General features: G+C 43.0%; 1 protein-coding gene across 1 annotated transcript in view; it reads right to left on the bottom strand.

The window, feature by feature from the left end:
- Positions 1–3,392: 3,392 nt before the first annotated feature.
- The window catches only part of LOC112261841 (RAC-alpha serine/threonine-protein kinase), a 35,432-nt gene continuing 22,403 nt past the window's right edge, over positions 3,393–16,421 (bottom strand). Inside the window, exons 6-14 of the mRNA XM_024437465.2 lie at positions 14,003–14,134; positions 13,793–13,858; positions 13,113–13,181; positions 12,835–12,960; positions 11,918–12,046; positions 8,408–8,622; positions 8,199–8,286; positions 7,972–8,074; positions 3,393–5,809 (exon numbers count right to left, since the gene is read on the bottom strand). Coding sequence (XP_024293233.1) covers positions 5,730–5,809; positions 7,972–8,074; positions 8,199–8,286; positions 8,408–8,622; positions 11,918–12,046; positions 12,835–12,960; positions 13,113–13,181; positions 13,793–13,858; positions 14,003–14,134 — 1,008 coding nt within the window. The 3' untranslated portion in view covers positions 3,393–5,729. The remainder of the gene's footprint in view (positions 5,810–7,971; positions 8,075–8,198; positions 8,287–8,407; positions 8,623–11,917; positions 12,047–12,834; positions 12,961–13,112; positions 13,182–13,792; positions 13,859–14,002; positions 14,135–16,421) is intronic.

The following is a 16,421-nucleotide window of genomic DNA, read 5'->3' as shown; positions in this document are numbered from 1 at the left end:
AGTGGACAGAACAAGCAAGGCGATGGACAGAGCCAAGCACAAGCTAGCAAGACCCTATTGGTGCGTTTTAGCTACATTTGCATATTTCCGTTAGGGAACACCTACTCCTTGAATTGCACGTGTGCAATAACTGAATTCGCCTTTTCACTTAATCTAAACAACGACATTTAAAAAAACTTTGGTCATGTCTACAAAACTTAGTTCACTCTGTTCGTAACATATTTTAGTTTTGGAAACAAAACTATATTGATGTCAAATGTTTCATCGATTGCAGAATGTCGGCCAAAATCCATCTCGTTCTATCTTCTCCCACTGCATGCCACTGGGCTTCCTCTCACTATTTGGTAGGGAGTGGAAATGCCAAGCGGATGTTTCACATTTATACATCTGGTGAGCGAGAGGAGAACGAGCAGCACGCGCTCACGTCGAGACAACTTTTTTTTTAACCAGTGGTAGGCTGTTTAGATTGTTACTATGAAGGCACCTATTTCCAACCCTTTTATGCACGCTCAGTTCTTGCGTCTCGGGGGCTGCTAGAGTGGAAATTTGAAATGGAAGTTATGGAACTCGCGTGGTTCTTTTTATGGGGGAAAGTCCTCAATAAAACTGCCATTAAATGTGGAGAATGATACATTTGTCTCTGTTGGCCATCAATTAGCCTATTCATTTATATGATACTGTAGGCTACCATTTGATATAATAAATACATTGAAATGACGATATCACTGGAGTCATTGCAAATCAATTATTACCACTTGTGTCGCCTACCTGGAGCTGGCAAACCAATTTAATAAATAGCCTATAACTTCAGTTTATTGTTGTTGTAGCCTTATGTTATAATGCAATTATGAATGGACATGTTTAGTTAATTAACGTTACATTGGAAGCTCTATCGCAGTTGTTAGAACGCATTAGATTGACGGTAACAGTAGTCAGAGTAGGCTATAGGTAAAAACGTTTAATGTTGTTGACAAGCATATTCCGTTCATATACATATTATTCATATAGATTTGAGTCTGTAGCCTATGCCTATTGAAATGACAAGTCAATCTCGCAAATGGGCCATTTATAACGGTTTGTAGTCTTAACATCTGGCATATTATAACAGCACAATTGCCAGAAAATAGCCTAACATTCGTTGTTTTATGATCGTCCAAGTGTTTCAAGAGATTCTCTGTCCAACTTCCATCACCCAAACTCTCCTGTCAGATTTATTTATAGTCATGCACATGCACAAAGGGGATTTCTTAACTATTATTAACCTGCTTAGAGCCCTGAATGCTGATTGTCTGAAAGCCGTGGTATATCTGACCATACCATGGGTATGATACATTTTTACTGTTCAAATTATGTTGGTAACCAGTTTATAATAGCAAAAAGGTACCCCAGGGGATTTGTGGTATATGGCCAATATACCACGGCTAAAGGCTGTATCCAGGCACTCTGAGTTGCGTCATGCTTAACCTTTATTTTTATTTTGTATGAACCTTTATTTAACTAGGCAAGTCAGTTAAGAACAAATTGTTATTTTACAGCAAACCGTCCTGTAACCCGGAAGACGCTGGGCCAATTGTGCAACGCCCTATGGGACTCCCGATCACGGCCGGTTGTGATACAGCCCGGGATCGAACCAGAGTCCTTAGCCGTGGTATATTGGCCATATACCATACCCCCTGGTGCCATATTGCTTCATCATAGCATTGAGCTATCATACCGTGAGAGTTTATACTTGTGTTTTGAAGCCAGAGGATGAGTCGTATTTCACTGTTAGTTTTAGTCAAATAATTGTAAATGTTCAGTTATAAAGGGACGATAATTGTTATTAAGAGAACTGGTGATGTGTGAACTGTTGCTTCATGCGTTGTATGTGTATGCTTACTATGACTGTCACCCTGATACTAGGTAGTTACTTCCAATGCGGGACAGTAGTGCTTGTCAAGCGGGAGCGAACGGCACTGTGTCCCGGTGTTGTTACCGTTCATGCCCTGCCCATTGAGTAATCAATATGATTGATTTATTGTGTAGGCTGCTATCCTATATGAAATAAATTCACGGGAGGGGAAAATGGCCACGTAACTACCGCTGGCGACACAACCTTGATACCCAGTAGGAAGCGTATCACAGTCAAGTCTCTGGTCGGCATGCATGTCCATACGACACCGGTGCACTGGTCCCCGGTATACCGACTCATTGTGCAGTCCAGTCAGTCACGCAAAACGGTATTGAGAGGCAACAAATCTGCCCAAATAGCTGATTCGCTTTCCATACACCCATTCCTTTCGACACACCCACTCCGGTGGTTGTTTAGCAACAAAACCGAGACGTGCGCAACTATGGGGAATAACAGACTGGGGATAAACAGACAGGGTTGGCTTGGATTGTTGATAATATGTAAACTATATTTAATCTCCAATGTTTATTGAAAACATGAATACATTTGCACAATGAGCACTTGTGTGTTTTTTTGTTGTTTTTTTCACAATGAGCACTTGTCGCTCAAATACATAATTAGTTCTTGGTTAGCTAGCTATTGCTATCAATCTGGCCATCCAGAATCACAACAACACACAGACTTCTGCCCTTGGAAGCGCAACATCGTTTTCATGTCACCTCACCCATTTAATATACGTTTTTCTCATGTTGGAAATGTGAAATAGAAAAAAACTAAAATGTAAATACGTTTCATTTTAAGGCAGAAACATGTGAAGACTGTGCAAGAGGTGTGTAGACTTTCCCTAGGCACTGTATGCAAAGCATAAGTGGTTTTCAATCTTCAGAGATAATAAGAGGAAAGATTGGTACAGTGAGGTGAGGGGAAAGAGGTAGAGACTGTGGAGTCAGTAATTGACAAGTTCCCCACAACACATCCCCCAAGAGGGCAGAACATCACTGCTAGCACAAAGGTGTTTTGTGGTTTGTGCAGCTGGAGCCAGGTGAGGAACGGTTGTCAGGTGATTCCCACGCTGGGCACAACCATGATCCTGCAGTGAAGAGCAGTGCAGCTGGCCACAGACAGACAGAGCTCTGGCTGTCAACATCTGCTCAGGAGACTGTACCATCTGGGTCTGGCCCAGGGGAGCTTCTCCTCCATCTCTGACCAGCTGCAGAGTCACAGACAAACATGGACCTATGCAGTCCTGTAGAGGTACAGAAGTCCAACCTATCTAGCCACTCAGTATTTAGGTATATTCCTATGTTTCAGACGTTCGCCTCGTTCAAGGATGTTTATTTTTTATTTCATTTTTTTTTTTTAAATACCTCAGTCAGATCAAAGCATTAGCAAGTCAAGCTTGTGCTATGACTGTGGGTTAAAAGCATATCCGAGAAGTTCTTGAGGTCTGTAAGAATGGCTGAATGATCAACTGAACAAAAGTCAACGATAGACTAGTTGGCAGGTTTAGTTAAGACCTTTTATTTAATCAATTTGAAAGAAAAAACAAAACAGTAAAAACAGTGTACAAAGTGGATATCATTTATTTACTAAAGCTGGTGTCCTCAGTCTCAGGAATAGGAAAGAGGAGGTACAAAAAAGTTTTAAAAAGAAAAGGTATAAAATGCATTTCCCTATTTTCAGAGGGTGACAGCAAATGATGAGTGTGCATAGGATTAAGCAACAATCAGATCTAACAATTTAAGAATTGTTTGAGAAAGAGGAATTGATATGAAAATAAAAATAAAAAGCTGTTACATTCATTTGTATGATTAACTTTTGTATCGTGATTATCAGTCATCTGAAAACAGCAGAATTTTCTGGAAACTCATTGGAGAACTGTGTTCCATTTTCAAGATTACCAGTTTATCTACAGCAATCTGTATATGGGGGTTAATTGCGCAAATTATATTTTCATAGTTCAAACCTTTCAGAATTGATGTCTAGAGAGGTGCTGTTTCAGTCATTTCTGACAGCAAAGTGTAACAAGTACAAGTGTACAAATACATACATGCATGTTTTGGGGCAGGAAAGTGCATATCATTGGCACAGTCAAATCCATTTTCATTGCTGGTTTTCTATAAATAACAACTCAGAGCCATGTACAGAGGAATGGAACACATCCCTACCTATAGAGATCAAAGCTGACTCAACTTGTTTCCCCCTGAACCACAGCCCAGTTTGTTTATGGAGTAAGTCCTAAAGGACTATATTGTTATAGTGACCTCATTGAGGCTGCAGTGAGTACACTGGGAGAAAAATACCCAATACTGTAGAAGAGGAAAATCCAGAAGAGAGAAAAGATTCCCTGATTGGGCAGAAAGGATCAGTACCTGACTGGCAAGTTCAGAGGGAAGCAGCCTAGAGTGTTTGTAATACAACATTCAGACAGGGAGGCACCACAATCCAAGCACATGATAGTCCAGGGGGGTTAGAGTAACTCTGTCTTTTCAATGGGACCACAGGAAATGGATATCTAATTGACCATGTGTACACAGTTCTGAGATTCATTGACAGCAATCTATTTAGATTATGCCTGCCCCCAGAATAAGCGTTATTTAAGTATCTGCGAATCCCCTTTCTGCCACTCTATTACATAAATTCTCTATTAGACTGACAGTGGTCCATTGGGTAATTCTCACCTTGTTCTCTAATGTTTTAGGGCTTTAAAATTCTGATAATAATGTTTTTTGAGCATTGGAAGTCCTATAAGAATCAACCATGTTCTACTAACAGTTAGATATACAGAATAATACATTTTATTGATTAGGTATACTGGCAGCCCAAGGAGATTCAAAGTGTTGGTCAAATAGTGATAGGGTGAAAGTCTTGATAAAAAAAAACAATATCAGACTAATCTTCCACTTCATTGAAAACGAAGTCATTGGTCATCTATTGTTATTGCCGTTGGGCCACAATATTTATTGGTATTAAAGCGGAAATCAGCAGTTGAAACAAAGCGTTCTCCCCATCCCTGTTTATGTAAAAAGCTGAGGGATGGGTTGGAGAAATGGAACCACTAAAATTCATAGACAGAGCTATGGATGCCATCATATCCAAAATGATAATTTTAATCATAGTGTGAGGCTATATAGTGTTTGTTTACAAACTTTGGAGGTAAATTATCTTATATTTTGGGTTGTGATAGGGTATGACAGTTCAACTACGTTCATTAGGCATTCATAAGTTATATTCTTCAAGAATCAATGGGTACATATCATTTATTCATGAGTCAAAAAAATGTATGTAACAACTGCAGATCGCCCCTTTAAACAAAGAACAGCAAAATGCATTTCAATTTTAAATGGCTAATTCCAATATAGTCCTTATGGTCCCGTAACATTTTCCAGGCAAACGTTCACTTTGTGAATAGTATGTGACAAATATAACAGGTGCTGACAAAAGCAAGACAAAAGTTTAAGAACGTGTAGCCTTATCATTCTAAATTCATATACCACATCGCTGCATGACCACTCTTTTCCTATAAATGAGGTTTTATGAACATCAAGCTTGTCTGACTGCACACATCAAGACAAGCAGGAAATGCACTGTAGTGTTCTCTCTCACCATTAGAAAAGTCTTAAAAGGCCACAGAAACAAATCAGTGGTTTTTCATTTGTGTAGTATGGAGTATTTTCCCATATAATTACCGAACCTGCAGATTGCAAATGTCTGTTCAACAATACTATCTGAAACACTGGTGAAGTAAGGAAAGGATGTGGCGAAAACCCCGGTAGTTGGATGTGCAGTCTGGTGGGGTGAGGGGAAATGGTGGGACCAGAGGAATAAAGGGGTGTGTTTAGGCTGTTCCACTCGCAGAGTAGGAAAACTGTGGGAAGTGGGGTCTCCGTTCGCTGTCAAACGACTCCATGCTGTCTTCTGGAATACAAAATGAGTGGGGAGGAAAGAGAGAGAGAGGGATAGCACAGAAAACTCCATTAGTATATACGTTCGGATTTCCGCTTTAATACAAAATATATATTTTCCTCCCAGTGACAAAAACCCTTATGATTGAGTCCTAATGCATAATGTACCTAGTACTAGCCAGGGCGCAGTTTGGCACACACTGCTAGGGGTCTAGCAAGCACTTCCATGTGAGGTACACAGTGAACTATGGAATAACAGACGTTACACACACGTTCCAGGAGAGGGCACAAATCTCCCAGAGGAATTGAATAAGCACTATGTAATTTGACCTCACATTAATTGCACTGGGAAGATGGACCTTCCCCATTATCATTTCAATATTTGCCTTGGAGTGCAATCTATACCTTGAATGATGTTCAAAACGATCTATTATTTTTCTCTCGTGGGATTTAATTCTTTGAGTGCTACAGTACAGATATAAAGTTGCGACCAAATATATTGGCAGCCTTGCACTTTTCTTTAATTCCCCATGTCTTCTAAAATAAGATGAAATTGGAAAATAACTTTTGGTTTCCACACCTTATTGGATTTTCAAGATTGCATAAGCAATTTTATTTGTGTAAATTTAAGTTTAGAATTTAGAATTTTAAAAGTAATGACAAACTGCAAAATGATTTGCGAGTTCTTGGTTGCACAGCCAAGATAACTGCAGACAAATGCTTCTTGTAGCTATCAGTGATCTTGCTGCACCTTGGCCCACTTTTCAGCAGCAAACTGCTCAAATGCTTCCATGTTTGAGGGGTGCCATCCACCAACTGCTGTTTTCAGATCTCACCATAGGTTCTGGATGTGATTCAGATCTGGACTCTTGGCTGGCCACTCCAGAACAGCATCTCTTCTTGAACCATTCCTTGGTGTTTTTTGTATGTGCTTTTGGCATCATTGTCCTGCTGGAAGACCCACAACCTCCAATGGAGACCCAGTCTTTGGACACTGGGTTGAACATTGGACTCCAAAACACCTGATAATCTGCTGATTTCATGATGCCTTGTGCATTTTCAAGGCCCCCAGTACCAGAGGCAGCAAAGCAACCCCACAGCATTATCAAACCTCCCTCCTGTTTGATTGTAGGGAGGGTGTTATTTCCATTGAATGTTCATTTGGTTGTCAGTAAACAAAGCGCTGACCTGTATTGTCAAAGAGCTCTGTCTCTGTTAAAGGTTGTGGGTCTTCCAGCTGAACAATGACCCCAAACACACATCAAAAGCACCCTGGAATGGTTTGAGAAGAAATGCTGGACTGTTCTAGAGTGGCTAGTGTCCAAATCTGAATCACATCCAAAACCTATGATGAGATCTGACAAAAGCAGTTGGTGGAGGTCACCCCTCAAACATTGAAGTATTAGAGCAGTATGCTGCTGAAAAGTGGGCCAAATTGCTACAAAAAGGGTTTGTCTGCAGTTATCTTGGCCAAAGGCTGTGCAACCAAGTACAAGGGGTACCAATACATTTGTCCATGCCATTTGTATTTCATTTCTAAATAAACATTGTAAACTTAAGTTTACAAAAATAAAAATTTGATCTTCAATGATGAAAATTCAATATTGTGTGGAGAACAAATGCTTTTTTTCAATTTAAACTCATTTTAGAAATAGGTAATTATTTAAGAAAAGTGCAAGGATGCCAATATATTTGTCCGCAACTGTATAATGTATCATATACATCAAGGGCATGTGGAAATCTTACATTCTCTCATGACCATGACAACAAGGAAGAATATTACTGTCTTCAATCAAAATTCTATCTAAACCATGTAGATCAGCTTGGGTTTTTTTGTTTGAGACACTCCAATTCTGGAACCCCAAAAATAAACATTGACCTTTAGAGCCAAATGATAATTTAAAGTTTAAAATCTCTGAAGAGGGGAGATGAATTTATATGAGATTCTGAAACGCAATAGGTATTCTTTACATTAATGACATTTAGAACCACTTGCGTTTCCAGTTCATCAGTCAGACTGTGATCACCCCTACTAAACAAAAACATTCAGGTCCAAAGAGTCAGTGAAAAACAAAAAAACAAGTATGATTGTCTGTCTGGGTGTGTAATACTGTTCTCTGAGTGTGGTGCGTGTATTCTGTAAAGATACAGAATACGCAGTGGGTCAGGTAGTACCTTGTCCGGGCGGTGTAATAGTGATGGTCTGTGCTGTGAACTCCTCGTCAAAATACCGTGTATCTGTTTCCGAGGTAACCTGGGGCTTGAAGGGCGGGACCAGCTGTGAGAGAAGAGAGGACACCATGAGTACATTGGCACATCTGTCCTGTCAATCAGAGTGTAGACAGTTGCAGGCCTGGTGAAATCTATTGATTGTTCACTGAAGTAATGGAACACAAATTTACCTTTTTCTCATAAACATCTTGCCATTCAATCCCAGCAAAGAATTTGTGCTGCATAATCTCCTTAGCATCATCCTGTCCTCCACCTAACCTGGAAGATAGAGGAACCAAAACAAAGTAAATACGTGGCCAAATCAATCCATGCCATTATATTCCACGGGATTCTGTACATACGGTATGGTGGATAACTGCTGGCAAGAGGATCTACGCACCGCTGCTTGGGGTCCTTCTTGAGCAGGCCGGAGAGCAGGGACCTGCCCTCGTGACCCAGGGTACGTGGGAAACGGATGTCCTCCATGAGGATGAGCTCAAACAGCTTCTCGTGGTCCTGGTTGTAGAAGGGCAGCCGACCGCACATCATCTCGTACATGACCACACCCAGACCCCACCAGTCCACCGCACGACCGTAATCATTGTCCTCCAGAACCTGGACAACACAGGACAACCACAACTCAAAACAATATAATACCATTAGGAACAGTTACACAATCATACTTGGAAGCATACAGGACAAGGGCTAGCAGGAGTTCAAATGTACATTCTTCCCTATGATAGCATCAAGAGAGACATACTATACATTGTTGGTTTAGATCTCTGAAACCTAGCTATTAGCTAAGTGGATGGACATTAGGTAGGTAGTGAGGTCAGCAGCTCTCCAGGCTGTATAAAGAACCCTGAGTGAGGCCAGTGAACCCCCCACCCCCCTTCTCCTGGTCTGGGATTCCAAGCAGCCACAGCCAACACTGACTCACATCTCACATTAGGAGCAGGGATAGAGTTTCCCCTGGAGCCCTGCATATTTAATCACTAGAGGTCTGCAGTACACACTACACACCATCATGAGAGAGGGATAGGCTGGGCAGGGGCTGAAGGCTGGAGAGGCTAGGGCCAGTTAGTGGAAGCAGACTCCCCATAGCAGCAACCACATACACCACACCACTGCCACAGCCCTTAGTCACGGAAGTGGAGGTTCACACATCTTGGAAGATGACGTGTTCACACGTTCTAATCAATTGGCTCGATTTGGCTCTGTGCTGTCTAACTGGGCAGCCTGTTGAATGTCAAACATAGTATTTGAGTTGTTATTAAACAAGGCCTTCTGGGATGTGTAGTTGGGTCAATATCCAACAGGAAGGATATTGTAGGTGGAATCAAGCCAATGAGAACAGACTGTTCTTTAAAACAAGGTTATATGAGGTGAGATAAATTGGTCCAGGAATAGATTCATAGGTAAAAGGGCAGCCTGATAGAATTACATATGGACATGAAGGTACACAGACCCAGAGAGAAGAGGCGGGCAGAACAGATGGACAGATGTGACCGTAAATGGAACAAAACCAGAGTGTGTTTGTGTGTGTTTGAGCGGGTGGTGTGTGCCTGCATCTGTGGGCACGCTGCTTGGCGCTGCGGTTAGGGGCGAGGAGGACTCGGAGGGCAGGGGTAACGTGAAGCCGGCACGGTGCTAGGATTACTGGACCGTCTCTATTTCCAGCACTGCTGTCGTGTGATTCACACCACACGACAGCTGGGCCTGCAGCTGCCCCATATATGTAGAAGAGTACCACAGCTGTGGAGCTGCCAGGACCACAGGAGCCAAGCTCATCCCTCATACACGTAACCAGGGCTGCCTGGACCAGCTCTGTTACACTGGCCCAAAGGACAGCACAGTGCAGGGAGGAGGTAGGAGTGAAACGTACACTTGCTGTACTTTTCCTCCACTTGATACTGCCCTCTATCTTACTTCTCTGGCCTTATTCTCCCTCTAACACAAACACAGCTATTGTCCCTCTCCCAAACACATGCTCTTCACTCTCCTTTTCATTGTTCATTACTTTCACAAATTGACTTCATTTCAATAAAATGACTATTTCACAGTGGATTAGGTGAAACTTGTTCCATGGGTGTTAGCAAGATGCAGGCTTACAGCCCTGGTCTGGGCAGCGGGTCTGGCCTGTGGAATATTCCCAGACGTTACAGCATTCCTGTGCAGCACACACAACAAGGTCATTGTTTACTGCAGAACAACCTGTAACATTGCCTGGCCCTGGTTCCCATAGAGACGCTCTATGGCGACCCTGTCTCCACGGAAACGCCCCCTGATGTCTCTACTGCCAGAGGAGGAGCAGAGCTGGGGCTGTTATATGGTGCCACTAGCTATGTTACTGTGTTCAGAATGCTAAAGAGGGGGAGGGTTGTTCTTCAGCACATTTATGACATACCACACATGGACAAAAATGACAAACAGATTCTTTCCTTTAAATGATCATTTGCCTGTTGCTTGCCCTAGTGTGAGGGACGTGACATGATGGTTATATAGTAATTCATGCCCTAGTTGGCTTTGGTGATGATGGCTACTGTATGCCGTAAATTAGGATGGTTCTCTAGAGCAGGAGTTCCCAAACTTTTTCACTTGGGCCCCCCTTGGGCCCTCCCCCCCTGCATGAGCACGCGCCACGTCTATTTCCATGGGCACAAGCACTGTTCATGACACAAACTGTCCACACCCCTCTTGTTGTTGGAGAGGAAATTTGACAGGTTAAATTTTTTTCTTCATATTCCATATATTTTGCCAGTCTAATGTGTATTCATGTGATATTTGAGTGACAAAAAAATTACAACAATATCTATAGGATAAAAAAAACAACTTTAAAAAACATTAGCTGACATGGGCTAGTTGATGTAGACATTTCAGACAAGTTATGAACAGCTAAGAGTCTAAGAGAGAGGAATATAAAGATGTCAGATGAAAACGCCATGGGAGATTGTTACAGGGGAGAACTGAGGACAACAGGCCCAGAGTGTGGCCCTGGCTTTGCCCAGGTCGGGATAGGCATCCTGGGCAGGAGTCGGCTAGAAGCCCCCTCAGTGCCAGGAGCAGCTGTAGCCAATGTAACCTTTTCTTCAGGGCGGAAACTCACGTTTCCTGAGGCACTGCCAAACCCCCCAGCAAATTCCAAATGGAGGCTAAAAACAACGAGTCAGCAGCTGTGTTAACATGGGCACCCTTCTCCCAGAAAACCTTCTTACAGCAAGAGGCAAGGGGACTAGCAACACACACACACTGTACAATGCCCTATCGTGTTATACACCCCACGTCATACCTGCACGCAATGGGGAGAAGCCACACCCCTGTACACATGCCTTCTCAAACAAAAAATATGGGAACAACCTGTCCTGCCCTAGTCACACTGCAGACTCATTAGCTGCATGTCTTATACTGGAGATTAGACAGGCATTTAGGAACAACTGTCCCAAAGTCACTCTTCAACAGTTTATTTTAACAGTGAGTCCCATTGAGACCAAGGTCTCTTTTGCAAGGGAGCCTTGCATCTTACAATTAATTACACAACTACATTTGACATAGGAAATACACTAGAAAAAATGTGACATAGCTTGTATGCCTTAATAAATATGCCCGACAACAGACATTTACGATGATGTGTGTAGTGGGATATATTCGCTGCAATACAGTTCCTCTCTTCAAACCGTGTTAGGTCTGTTAAATCTTTCAGTTATTTACCAATTATGTGACTTTATTCTCTTCAGTTGATTTACACTCAAATTTGAATAGACAAAAATACTCAAGAGAACATGCCAAAAGAGTGTGCACTGAAGAGGAAGGTTACATGGGTTGGGCTCCAAAGGCCTCCCATTTTTTATGTCAAAAAAATGATACGATTTATTGACCCCCATATTGTGAATGGACTGTGAGAATACACTACCTCTGGGGCCAGGTACTCTGGTGTCCCACAGAAGGTCTTCATGGTGGCCCCGTCTGTGATCCCCTCCTTACACAGTCCAAAGTCGGTGATCTTTATGTGTCCGTCTTTGTCCAGCATGAGATTTTCCAGCTGAGACAAGGAGACAGAATGTGACAGGACGTATCAGCAACAGGAGGAGGGGGAGTGACTGTGTGAGTGTGTGATTGAGGCATAGCTGATTTGGCTTCAGCTCTGAGAGGCATGAGCTAGCAATGCATGTCCTTTTAATATCAGTGTGTCCTCTGAGTAAAAGTCACCTGGCAACTGTAGCCCACACGTGGCCAGCAGCACCAGGCAGGCAGGCCAGAGTCAGCACATCCTCCAAAACTGCTACCCTGGCATTTTCAGGAGAACCTTAGCAGGCTGGGAGCCTGCCTCATTAACCCATGGGGAGAGTAGAGGGAGGGGGGAACGAGGAGGGTGGAGGCTATGCTGACCTGGCTGGTATAGTTTCATCAGCTGGAAGAAACAGAGCTAGAGATGCCCCGCCCCGCCCCCCTTTAAAACCAGTCATATCATGCCTCTGCTACCTCTGCTCTTATGCTATGAATACAGATCACTGAGTTTCTGTACTAGTCTCTTCCTTCTGGTACAAACAATTTACAGCTGGACAGAATAAGTTTGATGACGGGGGTAAAATATGACTGTCAATACTAAAATACACATTTTTCATCACTGCTTATTTACATTAATGGAAACACAAAGATAAATAAAGGAATCGAACATCTGCCCAGAAGGAGATGGTGGTTAGTATATTCCGGCTATAGAAAGGGGCGGTCTAGGTCTCCAGCTGCAGTGAGGACTGAATCGGGGTAGGCCTGCTGCTGCTGTGGACACTATTTATATCCCGGTCCGCAGACTATGCTCCTCCGCCTTACCTTCAGGTCTCTGTAGACCACATTCCTCTCAGCATGCAGGTAGTCCAGCGCTGACACTATCTCCGCCCCGTAGAACCGAGACCGCTCCTCCGAGAACACCCGGTCTCGGGAGAGGTGGAAGAACAGCTAGAGGAGGAAGATAGATAAGAGAGAGGGAGAGGAGAGACAGAGGGAACAAGGTTAGCGTACACAGAAGGAGGGGTGGGAGGATTATTGGCTACTACTAGCTAAATTGGATCTTGTGTGTCAGGTGTTATTGACTGTTTTAAAAAGCTCACCTCTCCGCCGTTCGCATACTCCATTACGAAACACAACCGGTCATGGGTCTGGAAGGAGTATTTCAGGCCCTGGGGATATATATTTATATTTGAGTCATTTAGCAGACGCTCTTATCCAGAGCAACTTACAGTTGCAAGTTCACACATTTTCATACTGGTGCCCCATGGGAATCGAACCCACAACCCTGGCGTTGCAAGCGCCATGCTCTCTCTACCAACTGAGCCAGATGGGACCCTGGGGATATATACACCAATAACTTAAACAACTGCAATGGATCAAAAAATTAAGCCCGCCATTGCAAGTTCTCCATAAGAAACCAAAGTCTTTGTTGAAGTGATATCTGCCTTTGGGATATAACTGTTGAATGACAACTGCTAGCCCCATTCACCACAGTGGGATGGACAGAAGATGCATGTGTTACTCCAGCCACTAAATGTGGAAGAGTTGCGCATTGTGAGCCATCACAGACTTTGAGAAAGGTGGTTAACTAACAATGAGATGTCTAGTGTCTAGCCAAGTCTATTGCCGTCTTTGCAAACATTGCTTAAACTCTCCCAACACAGATTCAGCATCTCCCCCTGAATGGAAGCTCTCAGGCTGAAGTGGAGTGGCTCCTCAGACTTTGTGGCCAGAGAAGAGTTTGGGTTAGGTATATGGAGTGGATGGCGGGGTCTCTCACTGTCAAGAACGGATGCTTGGAATTCTGGAGCACTCGGTTTTCTGTGAGTGTGTGTGCCACTTCATCCTGAAAGAGATCACAAAGAGTGTTTGTGCAACTCCCACAATGGCTGCCGTTTAGGTATCCATGATCACCCCCCACCGCCCCCATGCTGTCTCTCCCTCTTTCGTTTTCTCATGCTTCTCCTAATGGTTAGTGGCCTCTACTCACTTTCGCTACGATCACTTCCTTCTTCAGGATTTTCATGGCATAGTAGCGTCCTGTGGCCTTCTCCTTCACCAGGATCACTTTGCCAAAAGTACCTTTTCCGAGGAGTTTGAGGTATTCAAAGTCGTCCATAGTCTATGAGCGAGGGGGGAAAAAGCAGCATCGGGTTACAAACAGCGGCTATAACAAATTCATGCTCTAACTAGTCAAGACATATAATCCCACTGACAACAACACAGAAGCATTTAAGGTACCATTTCATCCACTCTGCAACTTCCACTCTTCTAATGGTGGGACTATATGCTGCAGTGACTTGTTTAACCTCTGACCCTCAGGGCTGGTGAGAATGTTGAAAACGGTTGTGTAGGAGACATGCAATCCGGTGCCCTTAGACCTTTGTGTCATGACTTAAGAGCACAGATGTGTGGGTATGAAACAGAGTGGACACGCCATCTGGTGCTAAGCCTCCCATGGCTGATGTTGGTACCGGAGCATCGGCTCTTGGACTAATAGGCTCCTAGACAGCTTCTACCCCAAAGCCATAAGACTGCTAAATAGCCAGACTGCTAAATAGTCAGGTAATGGTACCTGAACTATCTGCACTGACTCGATCACTGACTCTAATACCTAGTACCTCTGCCCATTGACCTGGTCCTGGAACTCCCTGTATATAGCTCCACATTGACCTGGTCCTGGAACTCCCTGTATATAGCTCCACATTGACCTGGTCCTGGAACTCCCTGTATATAGCTCCACATTGACCTGGTCCTGGAACTCCCTGTATATAGCTCCACATTGACCTGGTCCTGGAATTCCCTGTATATAGCTCCACATTGACCTGGTCCTGGAACACCCTGTATATAGCTCCACATTGACCTGGTCCTGGAACTCCCTGTAGATAGCTCCACATTGACCTGGTTCTGGAACTCCCTGTATATAGCTCCACATTGATCTGGTACTGGTACCCCCTGTATATACACTACTGGTCAAAAGTATTAGAATACCTACGCATTCAAGGGTTTTTATACATTTTTTAAAACAATTTTCTACACTATAGAATAATAGTGAAGACATCAAAACTATGAAATAACACATATGAAATCATGTATTAACCAAAACAGTGTAAACCAATCAAAATATCTTTCATATTTCAGATTCTTCAAATAGGCACACTTTGCTTCGATAACAGCTTTGCACACTATTGGCATTCTCTCAACCAGCTTCATGTGGTAGTCACCTGGAATGCATTTCAATTAACAGGTGTGCCTTCTAATTTGAGACAATCAGTTGTGTTGTGACAAGGTAGAGGGGTATACAAAAGATAGCCCTATTTGGTAAAATAACAAGTCCATATTATGTCAAGAACAGCTCAAATAAGCAAAGAGAAATGACAGTACATCATTACTTTAAGACATGAAGGTCAGTCAAAACAGAACATTTCAAGAACTTTGAAAGTTTCTTAAAGTGCAGTCGCAAAAACCATCAAGCGGTATGATGAAACTGGCTCTCATGAGGAACGCCACAGGAATGAAAGACCCAGAGTTACCTCTGCTGCAGGGGATAAGTTCATTAGAGTTACCAGCATCAGAAATTGCAGCCCAAATAAATGCTTCAGAGTTCAAGTAACAGACACATTTCAACATCAACTGTTCAGAAGAGACTGTGTGAATCAGGCCTTCATGGTCAAATTGCTGCAAAGAAACCACTACTAAAGGACACCAATAAGAGACTTGATTGGGCCAAGAAACGCAAGCAATGGGCATTAGACCGGTGGAAATTTGTCCTTTGGCCTGGAGTCTAAATTGAAGATTTTTGGTTCCAACCACTGTGTCTTTGTGAGATGCGATGTGGGTGAATAGATGATCTCTGCATGTGTATTTCCCACTGTAAAGCATGGAGGAAGAGGTGTTATGGTTTGGGGGTGCTTTGCTGGTGACACTGTCTGTGATTTATTTAGAATTCAAGGCACACTTAACCAGCATGGCTACCAGAGCATTCTGCAGCGATACACCATCCCAGCTGGTTTGGCCTAGTGGGACTATCACTTGTTTTTCAACAGAACAATGACCCAACACATCTCCAGGCTGTGTAAGGGCTATTTAACCAAGAAGGAGAGTGATTGAGTGCTGCATTAGATGACCTGCCTCCAAAATAGCCTGACCTCAACCAATTTGAGATGGTTCAGGATGAGTCGGACTACAGAGTGAAGGAAAAGGAGTCAAAAAGTGCTCAGCATATGTGGGAACTCCTTCAAGACTGTTGGAATAGCATTCCAGGTGAAGCTGATTGAGAGAATGCCAAGAGCGTCCAAGCTGTATATATTTTGATTTGTTTAACACTTTTTTAGTTACTACATGATTCCATATGTGTCATTTCATAGTTTTGATGTCTTCACTATTATTCTACAATGTAGAAAATGGTA

The sequence above is a fragment of the Oncorhynchus tshawytscha genome, linkage group LG11, assembly GCF_018296145.1.
Source record: "Oncorhynchus tshawytscha isolate Ot180627B linkage group LG11, Otsh_v2.0, whole genome shotgun sequence".
In the NCBI taxonomy this organism is placed as follows: Eukaryota; Metazoa; Chordata; class Actinopteri; order Salmoniformes; family Salmonidae; genus Oncorhynchus; species Oncorhynchus tshawytscha.
This window is presented reverse-complemented; position numbering and strand designations above follow the sequence as displayed.